General features: G+C 29.5%; 2 protein-coding genes across 5 annotated transcripts in view; one reads left to right on the forward strand and one right to left on the reverse strand.

The window, feature by feature from the left end:
- Window positions 1-681: 681 nt before the first annotated feature.
- LOC142329690 (glucose-induced degradation protein 4 homolog) lies at window positions 682-5,546 on the reverse strand. Its single transcript, XM_075374393.1, has 4 exons — window positions 5,274-5,546; window positions 4,367-4,534; window positions 3,255-3,487; window positions 682-1,492 (listed from the first exon to the last, which is right to left on the reverse strand). Exons 1-4 carry the CDS (start codon window positions 5,418-5,420, stop codon window positions 1,429-1,431), a joined length of 612 nt encoding a protein of 203 aa, XP_075230508.1. The 5' UTR covers window positions 5,421-5,546; the 3' UTR covers window positions 682-1,428.
- Window positions 5,547-5,770: 224 nt separating this feature from the next.
- inc (BTB/POZ domain-containing protein inc) overlaps window positions 5,771-21,125 on the forward strand; it is a 59,437-nt gene continuing 44,082 nt past the window's right edge. For all 4 annotated transcript variants that reach the window (XM_075374389.1, XM_075374392.1, XM_075374390.1 and 1 more), the window contains exons 1-3: window positions 5,771-5,988; window positions 17,448-17,556; window positions 20,445-20,632. In XM_075374389.1, the coding sequence (XP_075230504.1) occupies window positions 5,779-5,988; window positions 17,448-17,556; window positions 20,445-20,632 (507 nt within the window). In that variant the 5' untranslated portion in view covers window positions 5,771-5,778. The remainder of the gene's footprint in view (window positions 5,989-17,447; window positions 17,557-20,444; window positions 20,633-21,125) is intronic.

The raw sequence follows: 21,125 nt of genomic DNA on the forward strand, positions 1-21,125 counted from the left end.
GTAATCAGTTAAATATAAAGATATTATAAAAACTGTCACACAAAATTCTACCTTATACTACAATTTTAGATTTCTTACCTTCTTTACAACTTCATTATAATGAAACATAACTATAAGCGGACATGCCATTACACACCTACTATGCCTGGTTATCAAAACAGGAAATGTGGTGAAAGAATATTTTAGCCTTTGTATCAAAAAGTTATTTTTAGATGACAATACACTCCATAACTTATTTTTAAAGATTTTAACTTCTTGGAAAAAAAGGAAAATAGAATTTTTTATATCAAACACTTGGACAAACTGTGTATTTTTCATGATTTTACATAATTAAAATATGCCATATAATTAATTAAAATGTAGCATAATCTTAAGTAATTGTTATCATCAAATAACTACTAAACTTACAAATATTTTGAATAGCAATAATACTTTTAAATATATTTGTATAAAATTTCTTTATACAAGTTTTTTTTTAATTTAAGATTCTTTATGGCAACAAAATAAAGTAACCTAAAATTTCTAAGAAATTGTAAATCTTCTATTGTTGGTTACATGCTTCATATTGTACTACAATAATTTTCTTCATTTATGTTAAGTACTACTACATTAAAAATTTATGAAGGGGTGACCATTTGAAATGGTCAATTATAAATTAAAGAAGACAACACAACATAAAACAACTTTTTAACTTAAATTTAATGAGTACAAATAACAACAAACATAAATAATCATCATACAAACTTAAAAAAATACATTTTTCTTACAGCCAATAATAATAAAAATAAATGTTCACTTTTAAACAATGAATATTTAACTGTACAAAACTGTAGTTAATTCATAGGTAATAACAATTTAGAAATGTTAGCAACTTAAAATATAACATTGCATTATATACAATACTGTGAATCACTCTTGATTGTTTTTATATGTAAAAAAAAAAGGAAAGAATAGTTAATGTAATAGTGTCTCGCACTAATTAAGCAGTTTTAAAGAATACCTACAGAAAAAATTGATAATTTTGAAGTTTTTTTTAATAAGAAATTATTAAAAAGAAAAACTTAAAACTTAAAAGTAAAAATTATTAGGCTACATTATCAATAATACAAAATATCATTCTACTTTACGAAATTTGTTTTCAGTTTTTCTTTTTCCAAGTTGTTAAAATTTATAATTATTTGGAACATTGTGCATACATCGAACCAAAGAGATTAAATGAAAAGTATTATATTTTATAACTTATTATTTTTTTTTAATTTAAGTAATCGAGATGATAATAATAACGTATATTAATAACCGAGACAGTACATGAGAGATGAATTAATAGAAAAAAAGGAAATAGAGAGAAATGGATGTCCTATCACCATGACTGCGATTTAAAAAATGCACATCCCTACACAAGACACTTTTTTTGTACGGTTGAGTTTTTCACCTGAATTCATAGATTTGTGTACTATGTTCTGGTACATGACTTAATGTAAGAGACTGATACCTGTAACAAAAATCACACCAATTAATATTGTTTATATTATTAATAAAAAAAAATTACATTTCCAATGTTTGAATTTCATGTTTAAGAATAAGAATAGCAAGTGAATGGAAAAGCCCTTAAGTGAATTTTCTATTCATTTTAGTGCTTCTTCTTTCATTTTTACCACAATATTTAATAACCAGTTTAAAACATGAAGTCACAATATTACAGTTCTGTGACTTAATACTCCATTCATAATCAGTATTGGCACATACAGCGTTATTTTAAAACGATTACAGTAACGTTACCAAAACGTATTGGTAAAAATAACCAATACATTTTTATTACATGCTTTAAAGTATGTCAGATGTATTACTTTCTGACAAAAAAAAAACTAAAATTCAAAGGTCACCAATTCATTATTAAACCCGGACTTTTTAACAGTTGTACACACAATTTGTTTTTTTCTTTCAGAGTAATTCTATTTTAATATGTCATTGCTTGTGTTAATTACTTATCTTTCTATGGATTCTAAAAAGATATTTTGTGAACAATTATTGACCTAGCTTGTCTGATATCACTTTAGATCTTTATCAGATTTATTCATTTTTACCAGCCGGAGGGCCCCTTTTTATACACTTTTATTTCTCATTCTTCATGTCAGTCATTCTGCTAATGACAAGATGATCAAACTTTACTATTGATTTTTAACCTACTTGCCAATAAGCTAGCAAGCTCAAAATTTGCATAGATATTCATTATGGAAAACAATATAATGTAATAAAAAACATTTTCACTATTAAATTGTTTTCAATAGAAAAATAGTTGTTTCAAATATATTTTATCTCAAACATATATACTCAAAGTTGGCTGAGAGCTCTTTGCTAACATGCTGGTGTGCTATGTTAATATTAATATTAACATTTATAATTATAATGGTGTTAACAAAATATTAATATTTTTTTCTTTATAAAATTTGCCTATGCTAATGAAAACAAAACATTAAACAGCTCCCGTTACAAAAATCACCTAGGTTCAAGGAAAAAATATAAATGTAATTAATAATTATTTATGCATTATCATTAAGGATGCCCCACACTTTTATTGTTCACGTGAAATAAATTGTAGATTAATGTTGAAAAGAAAACTATTCAAAACCTTATATTAATATAGATTAATTTTATACAGAAAATTATTCAATTTTTTGTTTCCATTAATCAAGATGATGGTTCATGGGTTTATGGTTTGGAATTGCTGAACAAAATATTTACCTGTACATTAATAATATGTTTAATACCGGTAACTAAAGCATTAACAAAATATTTCATCATCTATATCATATACAGTAAAATCTCTATAAGCATTTAAAAAAGCATATCTTACAGAAAAAAGTTTTGAATACATAATTTTTTGTTAGACTCTACTAATGCTACACATAACTTGTTTACAATAAATTGTAAACAATTCAATATTTTCGTCTCTTGATATGCTTAGCGTTATGTTATATAATAACAAAATTACAATTTTCTTAAAATATATAATACAAACAGGATCCTACAAAAATGCTTTTGAAATAAATAAAAAAAGTGTCATTTCATTTACTTTGTAATTCTGTACTTGGGTTGTTCAAGTTGATTTTTGTTTATAAAAATACAAGATATTAATATAGAGAAATAAGGGTCTTATAAGTATTGACTTTAGAAAAATCAATATATACGTATCACAAAAAAAAACTAAACATACAGGAAAACCTAAACTATTTTCACAAAAAGTAAATACTAACCATTCTGAGCTTCTATGGTAATAATAACCCTCAATAGTCGCAGCTGACTTTTGGAAACAAATATAATAAAATCCAGCAAATGATGCTCCATTAATATCTTTAATAGTATGATCTGGTACAAGAAAGTGTTCTTTCCACCTCATGAAAACGAAATCAGTCCGCTGCAAACTAGTATAATCGAAACTATCTGAATTAAATGTTTTTGCGTATTTATAAAATGAGGTGAATTTACTCTAAAAAAGAAACAAATAAGACTAATTTACATCTGTATGTTATAGTAATTAAAATATAATAAAAGATATCTTAAATTTAACTAGTTTCTATCATTCTAGATTCCACAGTAACTAATATTATAAAAATTGTATGTTATATCCTGCCTTATAAGAAGAAACAACTTAAATTCATCATTATTGTTTTTATATTATTCACATCTGATATGTAAACAAATTCGTTATATTTTTCCCAAGAACAAATGATTTCTTTAAGTTCAGCTTACCATCATCTTACTTAAAGGAGGCTGATTACAGACAATGCATTTGAATAAAATGTTTTACCACAAAAGAAATTACCAATTACCAATGACAAGAAGAAATTTTATTTTACTCCTAGTTTAAGAATAAGAACTACACTTTATATATATATATAGGTAATATTTCATTGGTAATTTCTTTTGTGGTAAAACATTTTATTCAAATGCATTGTCAAATATATATATATATAATGTGTCATTAAAGGCATACTTATGTAACAAAGAAGTAATCTAATTTAAACTTTGAAATATATTTGGTTGTTTTTTTAGAATAAAAATTTTAGATTTAGAACAGAATTATTTTAACGAGCTAATTTTAAATTAATAAACAAAGAATTTAGAATAATGAAAAATAGTGGAGTTGCAATTTATAATCTACTCAAAAGAGAGAAATAATCATAAGACAGATGAACAATTTCATAACTGAAACCTCATTATGAAAATAAAAAAAATTTTACAAATTGTAAAACAATTTGAATTTTAAAATATTACACAATAAAAATTCAGTGCATGCATTTAATATCTAAAACTTTAAATTTCACTGCAAATAATTGTTCAGTTTTAATATTAATAATAATTATACCCAATGTTTCTTATCAACATCTTCATCAGCATCCCATTTTCTAGTTAAAAATGGATATTTCTTGCTAATTATTTCTCCATCAAAAAATGTTGTTAATGTTGGAAATTCTTCTGTCAGTCCTTTAATTTTTAGGTAACCACATAAGTATGAATTTTCTTCATCAACATGCTGAAATAAAGAAAATGTGCCACTGTTAAATATATCTAAAAATAAAATGCTAGCTATTATTATGAAGTAATGGCTAAAACCAATAAAACTAAACAATACGTTTAATTAATTTTAACTAAAAAAGATTAGGAATTCAGTTTTGTTTATTTATTCTTAAATTTATAAACAAAATTGGTGATTAATTTAAAGATACATAAATGCATGATAACAGTGATACATAAACCATGTGCCTAATGTATTATACATATATTAGGTACATATTGACAAATTTTACATACACATACTACCTCCAGGCTTATAATGGTGAAAAAAATAAGCCATGAATCTAAAAACAACTCTAGTAGCAGCCTATTTCATGTGAATAAAAAAAGAATGTTTCAATAGTCTTTATTCAAATGTACAATATTTCATAATGCAGCAACAACACTGCAATGGAAATTTACCACTATTCTATAAAAGTAATTATTTTCCTTCTTTACACAAAAAAATCTAAAAACAAAATGGATATCAAACACACTAATGAATTTTTTAACAAGAAAGTCTATTTTCATTGTTATACAACATTTGTTATTTCCTGGTTACTCAATGATTAATCACATAGAACCAAATGAACGACCTACATTAAAGATTTAATTAAGATAAGATAAATCCTTACAGGTAAGTGAGTAAAATATAATTCATTTTAATGAACGACATAACCACATAACATACAATTTGACAGTAAATATTGTTTACTAACCTGCAAAACTACTTCCACTTCATAGCTATTACCCTTCGATTTTTGGTGACCTTGGAATCTAGAACCGTTGTATAAAAGAGATCTTGTTACGCCAGGTTGTTTCGAATTCGCAGGGGGTGGAGGAACTATATCAACTTTAACCGGCATATTCACATTTGAAGCAATTTTTTATGATTATTTTAAAAACAACACAGAGAAATTTTCAGCAGCACAGTTCGTCTCTGTAGCTTCCTACAGAATGATAAGGAAATATGGCGGCATTTGAAGGTAGTCTTGAACCCAAACCACATGTATTAATTGATTACAATATTAATTTGATTATGGTTATATTATCGTTATAAAATAATAAATGAATATAGTATAATCTTCTAAAAATAATTTTTAATAATATATTTCATTACAATAATATAATATAAAATTTCTCCCTCTACTCATCTTAATTTTTCATCAGATGTCCGTCAAATGTTCGAGAGCGCTATGATCTGTTTTGAGTTTGGAAGTGAACATGGCTGATTGTTCTGATAGTGCTGTGAGTGATTGTGTTGAAAACTCTTGTGAATATGATGGTAATGTTTCGAAAGGTTCCAGTAATCAATGGGTAAAATTAAATGTTGGAGGAACTTGTTTTTTAACAACAAAGACTACTCTTTCAAGAGATCCTAATTCATTTTTGTACAGGTTGTGTCGTGAAGATTCTGATTTAATTTCAGATAGAGTGAGTTTGATACCATTTTATCTTTCGAAAATTAAAAGGGTATGAGTAATTATAGCCTACTTTATTTCATGAGAGGAAATGTTGTGGGAATAACAAATCTAATTTTATTTATGATTCATGTTTCTTTTGCGATGTTAGGTTATGGAAGTTCGTGTTTAATAAACCAAATCGTCATGTTTGTTTTAGAAGAAACCTGTTATATTTAAGTTGGACTTTCTGATGTTAATTATTGTGTCAATGTAAGAATATCAATTACGTATTGTTAATTGTTCTGCTGTTTAGACGATGCAATCCTTAATAGCAGAATTTGTCACTGATTTTCTGTTATATATGCTTTGCTTTATTATTATTATTTCGTTTTTTATTTTTGAAATTGTGATCTGCGTTAGAAGGTATTTTGATGGTAGTTTCTGGTGAATATTTTTAATTCAATAAGTATGAAATTAAGATAAGTTTGTTATTGGTTGACTTATTTATTCTACATATAGATTCTTTGAATTATATATTTTTCAGAGCAACAAGATTCTGTATTACATTCATGTTTTTGATTATTGCTAATATTTCTGGTGTTAGATGTAGAACAGAGCTAGAGGAAACCGTAAATAATATTTAGAGCTAAGTATAGATAAGTCTATGAAAGGCAGATGGGCCCAGGGCCCACAGACTGATCCTGACCACTAAAGATGGCTGGGCTTGCTAACAAGGGAAACTGGGGAATGAGCTGATCCAATTCTTACCAGTCACAGAGTTTTAAGCCATACCTGTGCTTGCAGACGCTGAGACCTCTGCAAAGTGTGTTTATTGTAGGGAGGTATTGTGAGTACCAGACAAATGCAGTATTTGTATGTGATCAGTTCCTACAGCATAGGGAAGCATGTCGGAGAGTGTTCAGCATGCTTACCCCAAAGAACATCATTGGAATTTTTTTGCAGACCAAGTGATCATGGCACACTCAGTATCCACAAAGTTGGTTAAGATTATCCAGATAAAGATTATGGAAGATGTGCAGGAGTGAGGAATTTCTCCCAAATTTACTTTAGGTTACGTTCATATCAAAGTATGTCTCTCTTTTTTCCTGTTTAGCCTCCGGTAACTACCGTTTAGATAATTCTTCAGAGGATGATATGTATGAGTGTAAAATGATGTTTAGTCTTGTACAATCTCAGTTCAATCATTCCTGAGATGTGTGGTTAATTGAAACCGAACCACCAAAGAACACCGGTATCCACGATCTAGTATTCAAATCCATGTAAAAATAACGCTTTACTAGGACTTGAACGCTGTAACTCTCGACTTCCAAATCAGCTGATTTGGGAAGATGCGTTAACCACTAGACCAACCTGGTGGGTTATTTAGGTCTAACCCAAGGTGGGGAAACCAAAAAGAAAAAAAGTGATAACAGAACACATCAAACTTTTACCAAATGTAGAAAATACTGTTCAGAAAAAAAATTATCTATTGTTATGATCATGTGTGACAACAAATTTTCCCTCATCACAAAATAAATTACAAACTCCCAAATATAATCAATAAATTTTTTTTTATACCCACAATAGAAAATAATCATATTATTCTAACTTAATCGAGTTAGACAAAGGAATTGTTCAACTTGGTGACCATTGCAAAACCATAAAACTAAAATTTAAAAGAAATTTCTGTTTATGACAGCAAGACCCACTGCCTTTGTTCCCAGTATAAGTACTTTAATAATTTTTCTGATTTCATTGCTTGCAGCTCAATACAAGATTATGTTGTCTGCATATGCTAAAACATTGAATTTTTTAGCTCTTATTTTGATGCACATGTTCGTGATTAGTATTTTCCTAGCCATCTGGTCAAGTATCATGATTAAAGGTGGGTGATACAATCACCCTACTCAACCCCCTCACTCACCCCAGTACCCCAGTTTTCTCAGTCTTACCAAATTGCAGCTCTTTATCTGTTATGGCTGATTTTTTGTGGTCTCTTGAAAAAGGGTTACTTATAGTTTATAGTCACATGTAGAAATTGTTATCTTTGACTAACTGGCAATAATAAAGATACAGATTTAAATTTTGGTTCTTAACTTTTTAAGCTATTTCCGAATATGTGAGTCACAAGTTCTTTTGGAACCTGGTTTTGACGTTTAGCAACCAAAATTCAGCCAAAAATTTATTACATTTGTTTGGAAGTCAGAGTTTGAGCTTATATATTTCCTTATCAAATTCTTTAATTGGAATGAGAATTTGTAATTTGAAAAAGAGAATAATTACATGTAGGATCCTGCAGTTTCAGAGTAATTAGAATCGTATTCAGGAGAAATCCATCACCAGATTTAGTCATCATTTTTGGCCCATCTTTGAGGGCTTATATCTCAGGTATACCTTCTCAGATTTTGTTAGTTTTATAGTTGGTGGAAAGGGCTGCTTTTAAACAACATAATCCATGCATTTTGTTTTTTGACCTATATATTATAGTAGGTAAGAAAGCTTTTTCAAAGGTAGTTAATCTTTTGCATGTGATAGATTTTTAATCTGTGGACATTTATAATTAATTAAAACAGATGAAGTGGAAAATCATTCAATGTTTCAGAATATTATTAGATTTTTTTAAAGGATGTTCTAAAATTTACAGTATCTTGAAAAAACTTTTTTCCAGTGCTCCAAAGAATTTTGTACTATTGTGGAACTTTCTAGGCTGATCTGAAAAAATCCATTTTCTAAAATGTTCTGGAAAACTACATTCTAGAAGTGTCTGGAAAACTCCGTTTCTTCTAGAATGTTCTTTATTTTGAAGAAAGGCTATTTTGAAGCAATATAAGCTTCAACCTTTTGTGAATTAGCATAGTTGTTAGTGAATAACTTCTATAGTCAGTTATGACATTTATTGTATTTGTCTCCAACTGTGTTTTGAATTGTTTTCAAATGAATGAAGTTCTCCACTCCTGCCATTTTGGCAAGCCTGATGGCTCTGAATGCCACAGACTTTTTTGTTGTTTGTGAAGGAACTCTAGCAATGGACAAAGAACTTTTACAGTGGCAATCTGGAATTAGTTTTAATAAAATTGCTGACATTTGTTCTTATCATAAAGCTGTTTTGCTGACGAAGTTTAAATTCCTATAGAAGGACTGCTGTAATCCATTTGGAAAAGAGTTGCACAAAGCCAGAAAAGGATTGTGACCTATTGATATTGGTTCTGCTAATCGATTAAAACTTTTAACAAATTATGACTTCAAGCCAGGTCAAAAGTTCTGCCCACGATGTCGAAAAGGATTTGCTCAAAGAGAGATTCAGTCAAAGGATCAACCAGAATCAGAATCTAGTGATGTGGAAACGCTAGAGGGTTCTGGAAGAATAGATGCCTCACTGTTACCACTTGGAATCTCTCCTTTGAAGCTTAAATATGCCAGCAGACAGGATTCAAAAGGCTACCTGAAGCAAAAGGTAAAAAGAGCACAAGATGCTATTGCTACTACTTTTGATGTAATGCAAACCTTAACAGTAAGCAGAGTCAAGGATGTAAAGATCTGGATATCCGGACTGAAGAGCTCAAAGCCGAAATTTTGTTCTCAGCTCACCCACAAGTTCAGATTTTCACATTGGTACCCACTAGCTGGAGTATTGAGAAAACAGCTAATGAATTCCAGGTTTCAATGTGAATGGTGAAACAGGCCAGGAAGCTGAAATCTGAAGTTGGTATTTTGGCGACACCAGAATAAGAGTAGGAAAACAATTGAAGGATGATATTACACAACAGGTCCTCAAATTTTTTGAAGATGATGAATTTTCCCGAATCTGTCTAGGAAAGAAAGATTTTGTTTCAGTTAGGATCAGTGGTGAAAAAGTCCACATACAGAAACCTTTACTTCTGTGTAATTTTAAAGAGGTGTTCATAGCTTACTGCACACATTTTGGCTGTGAAATTGGCTTCTCAAAATCCTGTGAACTTAGGCCAAAGTGGTGCATTGCACTGGTGCTGCTGGTACACATTCAGTTTGTATTTGTACCATTCATCAAAATGTTAAGCTCATGACAGGTGCAATATCCATCAAGGATGACTACAAGGTATTGATTGAGAAAACTGTTGCAGCTTAAAATCTAACTAGGCAACTGTGGAAAATTTTATTGAAGAGCTTTCCTTAAAGGTTTTTTGCCTGACTAGTCACCATTTTGTTTCAAAACATCAAAGTTCATATTTAAAACAGCTGAAGGAAAATTTAAATGATAATCATACCTGATGGATTTTACTGAGAAATATTCATTTGTTGTGCAAGATGCTGTATAGGGATTCCATTGGGAAAACAGTCAAGCTACACTGCATTCATTCATGGTTTATTGCAATAAAAACGAGCTTCAGAATCTTGTTATTTTCATGATCAGCGATTGTCTGCGCCTTGATATCATTGATGTTAATATATGTTTGACTGATCAAAATCAAATACTAGAAGACAGTGACTGAAATAAAGCATATACTGGTCAATCCATTTAAAGTGACCTAAGAGTGGTTGCTTGACCAATTAAAAAAAACTGAAACTTATCCACTTGTTTCCTTAATATCTCAGGATCTTAAGAATTTTTTTAAATTTTTTTATTTAAGCAGTTTACCTGTGGCGGCCATTTCTGTTACGTTGCGCACACCTATTTTTGTGATTGTAAGGGTTTACGGAAAAATTCATTACTAAAAAACTATTGGTCCTGGAAGGATGAAACAAAAAAGAATTTATTCATATTTTGTCAAGGTAAAAGACTGGGCCACCTCTCTTCTTTTTATTAGAAAATTACCAATTAAGTTGAACATGAAAAACAGTGAAATTAAAATTTTTTTTAAGAGGCAGGGATGGCATACATAGTTTGAATTATTTTTTTATATGTAGGTATATGTTAGTAGATTTACTGAAAATAATATTTATGAAGTTGTACTTACCAATAAATTTTTATGAATTTTTGGAAACGAAATTTTTTGTTTAAAATTCAAATAACTGATGAGGCTAGTGATAAAAATCTCAAATGCACAACTTACAATGTTCTTGTAAATGTATGGCAATAAAATATTTCTTGTTTATTGTACTAATAAAAAAGTTATAACCTCTCAAAAAAACATGAAAAACCTGTTAAAAGCGATAACATTTTGATTCAGTAAATAAGTGCTCCAAGGGAGTTTCTTGTTTTCTTGGCACATTAATAATTTTATACTTATTACTATAGTTGAAATAAGACTTCTTTGAACCATTCAACTGCAGTGTTCATGTTATAACAGATGCTTGAAGTCATTTTCAGTCATCAGGAAAATTCATGTTGCAACATGCTCATTTTTGCTTATTGCATCATTTAGCTTTGCAGTTACAGACTGGCCAGTCTGACATTAGTCAGTGTCCTGCTCACATCTTTACAGAGTGTCTAAAATTTCATCCTTTGTTTGGAAGTGATTATTAAATAAATAAGTTTTACTTAACAATAATATATTTGCAAATTTTAAAATCAGTTAAATTTTTACATTACTTTCAATTAATTTCACATAAAACAAATTAAAATTAATTGGAGGAACAATGTTCCATAGGAATATAGTGAATGAAGAATGTCATAAAACAGTGTATGGTACAGTGCCAAAAGAACTCATTAAAATTGTGAATTTAGTGATGAAAACCAACAACTTATTTTTTTACGTGTTAATTCAGATGTTACTAGTTTGTAGTATCATGAAAAAAACGTTTTTGTCAAAATTCAGTCGCCTTTATTGACAGTTCTGTTGTGACTCTTTTAAAAACTCATAAAAAACAGTTAAGAAAAACTTAAAAACAAATAACATTAGAGCAAGCTCTTAAAGAACACATTTTTCCAAATTTAAATTTAGTTCCTGGAAAGTCTCTTTATGTTAACTGTTTCAAAAGTATTTTTTTCCAACATAATAAAGAACTATAAGATGGTAAAGACCAAGAGCAATGGATTGCCCCACATCACAGTATTGAACAATTGGATGCTGTTTGTAGCATTTTGGGTGTATTACCTCCATCAAAATTGAAAAAATTAAGTATATTGATTAACCACACTAAATAATATACTTTCATCGCTACAAAAACAGGTTATTTCATTGAAGAATAATTAAAATTTTGCTACAATTTTTTTTTCTTTGATAGTGTTTATAAAAATAAAAATGAATTCTTGAAAAAAATGTATGCTACTCATTGAAATCTCAGTTTGGGTAAGTTTTACAAGCATTTTTGAATCAAAATTGTTTTGAATCAAAGTTATCATTAAATTAATTTAAAAAAAAAACTATTTTAAAAATATTGAAAACATCAACCTCAACAACATAGTGGTAAAATATTTAAAGTGCAAAGAAGACAAGAAACCCCCTTGAAGCAATTATTTAGTAGTCAAAATGGTATCGCTTTTAACAGGTTTTTCATTATTTTTGAGAGGTTATAATTTTTTTATTAGTAAAATACACAAGAAACTTTTTATTTGGCATAAACATCTGCAAAAACACTGTAAGTAGTGCAAATTTGAGATTTTTATCACCAGCCCCATCAAAGTTATTTGAAGCCAAAATTTAAATTTAAAAAAAAAATTATTTTTCAAAAATTCATAAACGTTTAGGGGTAAGTATACCACCATTAATATTATTTATGGTAAAAACTAATAAAATGTACCTACACATAAAAAAATTATTCAAACTGTGTATCCCTTCCTCTTAAAAAAAATTACCAAAAGTGAAATTTCACTGTTTTTCATGTTCAGCTTTATTGGTAATTTTCTGATAGAAAGAAGAGAGATGTGCCAGTCTTTTACCTTCAGAAAATATGAATAAATTGCTTTTTGTTTCATACTTCCAGGACCAATAGTTTTTTAGTTATGATTTTTTCTGTAAACCCTTACAATCACAAAAATAGGTGTGCGCACTGTAACAAAAATGGTCGCCAAGGATAAACTGCCTAAATAAAAAATTTTAAAAAATTCTTAGGATCCTGAGACGTATAGCAAACAAGTGGGTAAGATTCAGTTTTTTTTTTTTTTTGAATTGGTCAAACTACCAGCTTATGTTTTTTTGGGACACTTCAAATGGATTGACCCATGCACTACTTCAGTGATGGTTCAGCTGCTCAATACAAGAATTTTATCAATTTGTGCCACCATGAAGAAAACTTTGGGATAACAGCTGAATGGAACGTCTTTGGTACTAGCTACAGAAAATCACCTTGTGATGGAATTGGAGGTACTACAAAACGATTAGCAGCGCGTGCCAGTCTTCACCAACCTATAGAAAACCATAATTGACACCAAGGAACTTGTTTGAATTTTGTAAATAAAATATATCAGGAATCAGGTTCTTTTCTACTCCAAGAGAAGTTGATAAAATCTGACCTGAACAGGAAATCCTGTTTAGTAGTGGTCACACAATTGCTAGAACAAGAGAGAACCACCAGTTTAAGCCAGTTAGCAAAGTAAAAATCCAAGTCAGCAGAGTCTCAAATGATACTTCAGTATTTGAAGCTAATAAACCTACTCAAGGTATATCACTTACCAGCTTGCAACCAAGCCAATATGTGGCTTGCATGTATGACAATACTTGGTGGATTGGAAATATATGTGATATATCTTTTGAAGAACAACAAAATACCTTCATTATTTTTATGCACCCTCATGGTGCAGCAGCTCATTCTTATCATTGGCCCCTAGAAAGGAAACCTGCTGGTTTCGAGAACAGCACATTTTTGCTACTCTTGAAGCACCATCAACGACATCATTAGGATGACAATATTGTATCCAGAATACATCCGGTCTATGATTGAGAAATAATTTAAGCTGAAGTGGAATTAGAAGTATTGTGCTGAAACATTTCTGACTACTTTAGATATTTTTATTTTGATCTATAATATTATAATACTGTGTTCTGTAATATTGTAATACTTTATTGCACTATTTTATACTACTACAACTACATTTCATTTTGTTTATGATTTTATATTTTGTACATGTGTAATAAATATTTTAAAAAATTGTGCTTGCCATAACAGATACAATTAGTCGAAACTGCCTCCTCTGTATTCAATAGGAGGCAAGGTACAGCTAATACAGTTAACAACTTTGTATTAACAGGCAGCAAAACTGATGATTTTACTTAATAAAAAATTACTTTGTACTAGTGAATTTTCATTTAATCCATTAAATATTACGGAAAACTTGCTCCCTGTATGAAAGGTGAATTATCTTTAATTGTTTTGTCTGCCACTTATAAACTGTGGGTCAAAAAACAAACTGCATGGATTTTGTAGTTTAAAAGTTGCTTTTTCTAATATTACGAAACTAACAAAATCTAACAAGGTTTATCTGAGTTATAAGCTTTCAAAGTAGATAAAAAATCGACCTAAAAAATTTTTTAACAAATTTGGTGATGAATATCTCGTGACATAAGCCTCCAGTTGCTTTGAAACTTAGGATGTTATACACAATTATGCCCTTTTTCAGCTTACAAAGTCTCGTTCCAATTAAAGTGGTAGATAAGGAATTATATAAAATTAAACTGTGATTTACAAAATGTCACGACAACTTTTTAGCTGAATTTCAGCTGATATACCTCAAAACCAGTTGCTAAAACAAACTTGTGAATAACATATTTAAATTAAGCATAAAATGTTAACCAAAAGTATTAAAATGCAAACCTATAGCTTTATTATTGCCTTCAAAATTATAAATCAAAGTTAGAATTTTTTGCATGTATGCACAACTACCAGTAAGTACCCATTTTTTTCAAGAGCTCATAGAAAATCAGCAATAGCAGATATAGATCTACAATTTGGAAAATGGCTTTTAAGACTGCAGCGAATGTCCACGCAGAATTTGATGAAATTTAGAAATGGTTGACTGGGGTCCTCTGGTCTACTTGACATGGAATGACCCCATTTTGTATCTTGACTTTACTCTCTGAATTCTCCATGCCTACTCTCACCGGACAAACCAACCCAGGTGTATAGGCTCTTACCATAACCGTCAAAATTTCTGGTTTATCCAAATTCATTAGCTCTAATAAAATTCACAAACATGCAGTCCATATCAATGCTGTACTCCAAACACTTGCTCAATATTTGCCGTGTTGTGAAACTCTGCATTCCACTCCTAAAACCAGCTTGGTAGTCTCCAATCCTCTCCTCAGTATATAGGCTTATTCTTTTTAAAAGAATATTACTTTGTATATACTAACAAAAATCTCTACAGTTATTAAATTCAGTTTCATCCCCTTTCTTATGGATTGGGCATACAGTTGCCATCTCCCAATCTTGGCATTTTCTCCTCCCTCCATACATTCAGTATTATTGCACTTACCGGCTTCACAGCACATTCACCCCATGTTTCATCAGTTCCGCTTTAGCTGCGTTATTTCCTAAGGCTTTGTCCAGCTTAAATGTTTTAATTATTTCTGTTGCTTCACCTAACAACAGCTTCTCCACCAAATTTTCTACTACCAAAACTGACTCCTGTCTAGAAGTTCCCTCTTCTATGTGAACATTCAGTAACTTATCAAAATATTCTTTCCAAATTTAAATTCTCTCTGCATCATTCACAACAACTGGTCTTTTCTTGCATTCTTGACTAAACTTACAGTAGGAGTCAATTTCCTAAAAAATTGATTGTCTGAAAAAAGTCCTTTATGTTTGCCCTGTTCAGTCCTTGCAGTCATTCCCTTCGAGAACTCTCTTTTCTGTCTTAATAACTCTCCTAATCTCCTTGCTAATGTACCACATGTTCATCAGCTCTGTCTTCCAGCATCCTTCCTTTTGCCAATCTCTCTTTTTTAATTATCTTCTAGGCGGAACCCAGCATACTTTTGACTTCCACCCGTATATTTTACACACTTTTATTCTGGAAATAGTTGTTGACAGTCCCTTATGATTTGAGTCCCCTGAAACGATTCCGTATCTCTACTTAATACTCCAGCCTTTTCCTACCATTCTTTAATAAATCTGTGTTTGTTATACAATGGTTAGAAGGCTTTTTACTACTTATTGCACCACGACTAGTACTGGTAACATTATTATTGCACTTTGATATTCTCTGTTTCAGCTTGATCAATAGAAATCAGTGATCGGACCCAATCTCCACACTCCTCAGTGATCTCACATCCATCATGCAGCTCCTGCTTTTCTTGCCTACCAGCACATGATCTATCTGGTTCCTTGTCTTTTGATCTGGGGATGCCCATGTTTGCTTATGGGGGATAGCTTTATGAGAGAAAAAATTCCCATAATTCTACAGCCATTTCCAGCCTTACCCTGTTGTCATTGGTAACATCATGCAAGCTATGATTACCAATATGCAGCTTCCATACCTTTTATCGACCTATCTTTAAATTTGTATCACCCAGTAATAACTTAATATCATACTCTGGTGTTTTATCATAGACATACTACAACAAATTAAAGAAATCATCTTTAAAACCTCCCCATCCTCATCCTTACTCAGAGCATGGTGGCATACAAAGATATTCCTGAAATGGCCTTTAAGTTTCACTCGCAGCCTCAAACTTCATGATATTTGACTTGAAATGATTTCCTATGGCAAAACCTGTGCAAAATTGGTGGCTATTACCCCTTATCCCATTATGCAGAATCGTGAATCTCCTTCCCTGTATCATACTCTCTCCTGGGCATTGTATTTCCTGCAGAGCCATAAGGCCCATGTCAAGTAAAGCAAGTTCATCATCCAGCATCTCCTATGCCCCAGGAACATAAAGCAACCTCGCATTCCATATTCAATTTTTTGAGTATTTGTTCATTATCAAATTCTTAGATGCTCTTATGGTATGGAAAAATGAGAAACGTCTTTTATTAAATTATATAAAACTAAAACTGTAAATTTTAATAAACAAAAGCCATGTTTTTTTGTAATTTTGGTGCTTGTGATTTTCCACTTACATTTATAACATAGTTGTCCTTAACCAGCTTTTGCTGAAAATTGTGAAGGTTATGCACAGTGCTATATGAATAGAGGTAAAATTATTAATTATGGTAAAGAAAAATTAATTATAGCTATTTATATTTAAAAAAAAAAATATTTATCTACTTTGTTAAGAGAAGTTTTGGTAATAAAAATTTATTCGTGTTCTTTAAATATATTTATACTCTTCTCAACAAGCATTGCAAAAGGAATAAAAAAATTTCACATTATGCAATAAACCAAACCTAAAACATTAATAGATACATTTGAAGAAGATATTATATATCCATTAAGAAAGATATCTATTTAAATTTTGTAAAGCACGTATGTAAAAGAGGCAGAACATTAATACGTAGTTACAATGCAGTTCACTTAGGCATTAAGAATACATAAGTATAAGAAGCAAGACACACCGTTGTGGCTAATGGCTTGAAAAAGTTTTAACTTCTTAAATGAACATATTTACATCATCCTGTTTTTATACAGTTGCTACTATCTTCATGTTTTCCAATATTTGTAACTTTTTATGAAAAAACTTTTGATTTCAGGATGAAAAAGGTGCCTACTTGATAGATCGAGATCCAACATATTTCAGCCCAGTATTAAATTATTTGAGACATGGGAAACTGGTTATTAATAAGGATTTAGAAGAAGAAGGTAAGACAAATTATTGATTTTAGAAAGAATTATATATAAATTTCCCGGAATTAATTAAAATAAAATAATCAGAATATTGTGATACAGGGATTGCTGTATATCAACTAATTGCATTCATAGTAATACAACAAATAGGATTTATTATTTGGATTATCAGTTTACAACTGGCATCTCATCACTTTTCTATGGAGATGACAGCAGAAAAGTTCTGTTCTAGTGGATCTATTTATTGAATTTTTCGATTGTTTTTTTTTTTTTTTAGTTCACCTCAGTTATTTTGTAAATATAAGTTAGTAGTATTACATATATTCTTGTATAAAATTTCTTGATTTTTTACCCCTTAATAATTAGTAAATAACATGTCAAGCGTTTTAAAATTGAAATAGCAAAAAAAAAGAATACTAGAAAATTAGACATATTTTGTAAAACATGCTTTGATGTTGCATCTGTAAATTTTTGGAGTATTTTAAGAGAACATGAACTAAAAAGTTTTATAGGAGGAGCTTTGTAATGGGTTGGCCCATACCTCCATCCTAAAATCTGTTTTTCTTTTTTTATAGCAGCATTACCTTTTGTGGGATTATATTATCATCTTTACCTTTGTTAAAGTCCAGATAATCTTAATTATAATTTTCATATCATTAAAATTCATGTAGTATAAATGCAGTATCAACATCTGTTCAAAATTCATTTTGCACTTTCATAAACAAAAAATAAAAATGATGAAATGTGATTAAAAATTAAGACATGTATGTACATGAATGGAGAGGTTAGTTTTTATATCAACAACCATTACCCACATGCAATACAATACATATATATTGATAACAGTGTAGCCAAATGTAGACTAACAAAACAAAGAACATGGTACATCTACTGATATATTTTAGAACTTATGATATTATAAAATTAGTGTTGTACTCTGATATTTGTATTTTGAATTGCATCATATTTGTTGGTAAAGGACCAGTTACTACTTCCAGGGTTAAAGAGAGAGATTATGTGTACAGAGAATATGAGATAGTATGACTTAACAAACATTAGAGCTTTGGAATTTGTTACTTAATTTTTAAATTGCAGAATTAAACTAGTGTACATATGTACTTAAACAGTTTATTTACTTACCAGGACAATAATCCTTTTTTATTATACAATTGTCCAAACATATATAGTAAAGTTCTGTAAGCATTTAGCTAATTTTTCCAGTCAAAAAAAGGAATTTTTGTTTTGAAGGAAGACTCAGTTTAATGACTCCTTGAGATAGCAAAACAAAATAAAATTTGATGGGAACATCTCTAATAAAAGATAAATGTAACAAAGCCTTCCAACTAAGTTTTTTTTTACTGGCTTCAATATGTTGATGAGTTGAGAAAGTATTTATTAGTTTTTTAATGCTAATAGCATGTATGGTTCAGAAGCATTATAACATTTATTCAGATAGGTTTTAATTCCAACTAATTTGATTTAGGATGCTAGTAATCCCGATTAAATATGAAATCGGGACTACTGGTATCCTAAATCAATAGCATCTCTGAAAAAACACCATTTAATTTATTTTATAATTTCATTTGGAAAAGAGATTTTCTTCTAAATAGAACGTGGCTCCTCATTTTTATTATTTTCTTTTCTGGTTATTTGATTGAATTAATTCTGTCATAAAAATCTGATTTGGACATCACATGGCTTCCTTGTACGTATAAAAAAATATCAGAAGTTATTAATGAAATAAAATTTTATGTACTTTTCATTTTAAAAAAATGTGTCCACGTAATTTCATAGGCGTACAAGGAAGTCATATAGTATCCACATCAGTTTTTTTTTTAATGTTATTGAATTATTATTTCTCATAATTTTTTTTTACTATTTGAGGTTAATTAATTAATCAATACATTTAAATTATAAAAAAAGTTAAAAAAAGGAGATGAAGTCTGATTCGAACCGATGTGAGTGTTCCCCTTATAAGTTCTAAATATTTCATTAATTAAAATATTATTTGGCTATAACTCTAAACCAATGAAAATAATACCGTGATATGTTGTTGAGAAGCTCTCGATGAGGGCTTATTACTGCAGTTAGAAAAAAGTCCAAAATCCAATTTTTTTTTGAAATTGGGCTTTTTTGGACACTTCTGGTTCAGTCGATTGCAATCAAAAGGGGAGGTGCACAATTAGGTATTACAACAGTTCTAAATCCAAAATTTCAACATCCTATGGCTAATAGTTTTTTAATTATACAAAATACAGATGTCACGCTGAAACCAGTCAAAATGGATTCAGGGATGGTCAGAATGGATATTTCCATTAAAATCTAAAAACTGAAATTTTTCACAATCACAATACTTCCTAGTAGTAAAAAGTACTACATTTCTGATCAGGGAATTTCTCATTAAATTCAGTTCTCAGTCGTAACATAACATATAGATAAAAATCATAATTTTTAATTGACATTTTATTCTTGTCCGCTAAAGTACTAATCAATTTCAGGATGCTATTCTCTGAATTGTTCCAAGTATTGTAGAAACAGCAGATTTTTGAGTATATATTCTGTAACTATCTTAACCAGTACTAAACATGAAATTTCGTGTTGAAATGTCCTCTACATAAATGTGATATAAGAAAATTTGTGATTATAATTTACAAGAGAAACATTATAAAATATTGCTCTCTTGTAATGTTTTTTATTAAAAAACTATATGTATATTATATACATATTTTATTTTTTGGGTTATACTATAATATTGCTCTTATGAAACTATATGAACTTTTAACTTTATAGAATTTTGTTGAAATAAATATATTTGTATTAATCAATTTTTTTGATAAACATATAGATGTAGTTATTAATAATTGAAAATTATATTGAAATTTTACTTTTATTTAATCCAAAAGGTGTTTTAGAAGAAGCAGAATTTTATAATATAGAAGAACTAATAAGATTAGTTAAGGAAAGAATCTTTCTGAGAGACTCACGACCTTTAAAGGATTCTAAAAAACATGTCTACCGAGTATTGCAATGTCATGAAGATGAATTAACGCAGATGGTTTCAACTATGTCTGATGGCTGGAGATTTGAACAGGTCTGTTTAAACTACCGTATTTTTGTTTTATCAAATTATTTATCATTATTTTATTAACTATTTGTGTTTTATTCTTGAGATTCATTCTTTTTTTTTATTGATAATTGAATTTTTTTGTTGCACATTCCCCATTCCTTTCTGCTTTGTGCTAATCTTTTCTTTATTTTAATATATTTGTCCATCCTCTGTTTTTAATTTCTTTTACAATTTTTATGCTTTACATTTTCTTCTAGTACCAAATTAATTAACCTTAAGGAATGACTCAACAAATCATCATCGAAATGAAATCAATTAGTGACTTGCTCAATCTTTTAAAAATAGAAATTGATTTTCTTCAAATGAATCTGACATTTATTGATTAAATTTTCAAGTTATAGCAGATTTTTACCAAAATACTAAATGGTAATAGTAAAAATAATGTTACAATTTTAAAAAAATAATGAAATTAAATTTCATGGTTAACAGTCAGTGTATGGGAGAACACTAACAAAAA

This window comes from Lycorma delicatula, chromosome 9, assembly GCF_047948215.1.
Source record: "Lycorma delicatula isolate Av1 chromosome 9, ASM4794821v1, whole genome shotgun sequence".
Classification (NCBI taxonomy): Eukaryota; Metazoa; Arthropoda; class Insecta; order Hemiptera; family Fulgoridae; genus Lycorma; species Lycorma delicatula.

Coding starts and splice junctions, on each gene's coding strand:
- LOC142329690 (XM_075374393.1), bottom strand. CDS start 5,420: ATGCCGGTTAAAGTTGATATAGTTCCTCCACCCCCTGCGAATTCGAAA. Junction 3,488..4,366: donor ATGTTGATAAGAAACATTGG/GTATAATTATTA, acceptor TTTCTTTTTTAG/AGTAAATTCACCTCATTTTA. Junction 1,493..3,254: donor TACCATAGAAGCTCAGAATG/GTTAGTATTTAC, acceptor TTTTTGTTACAG/GTATCAGTCTCTTACATTAA.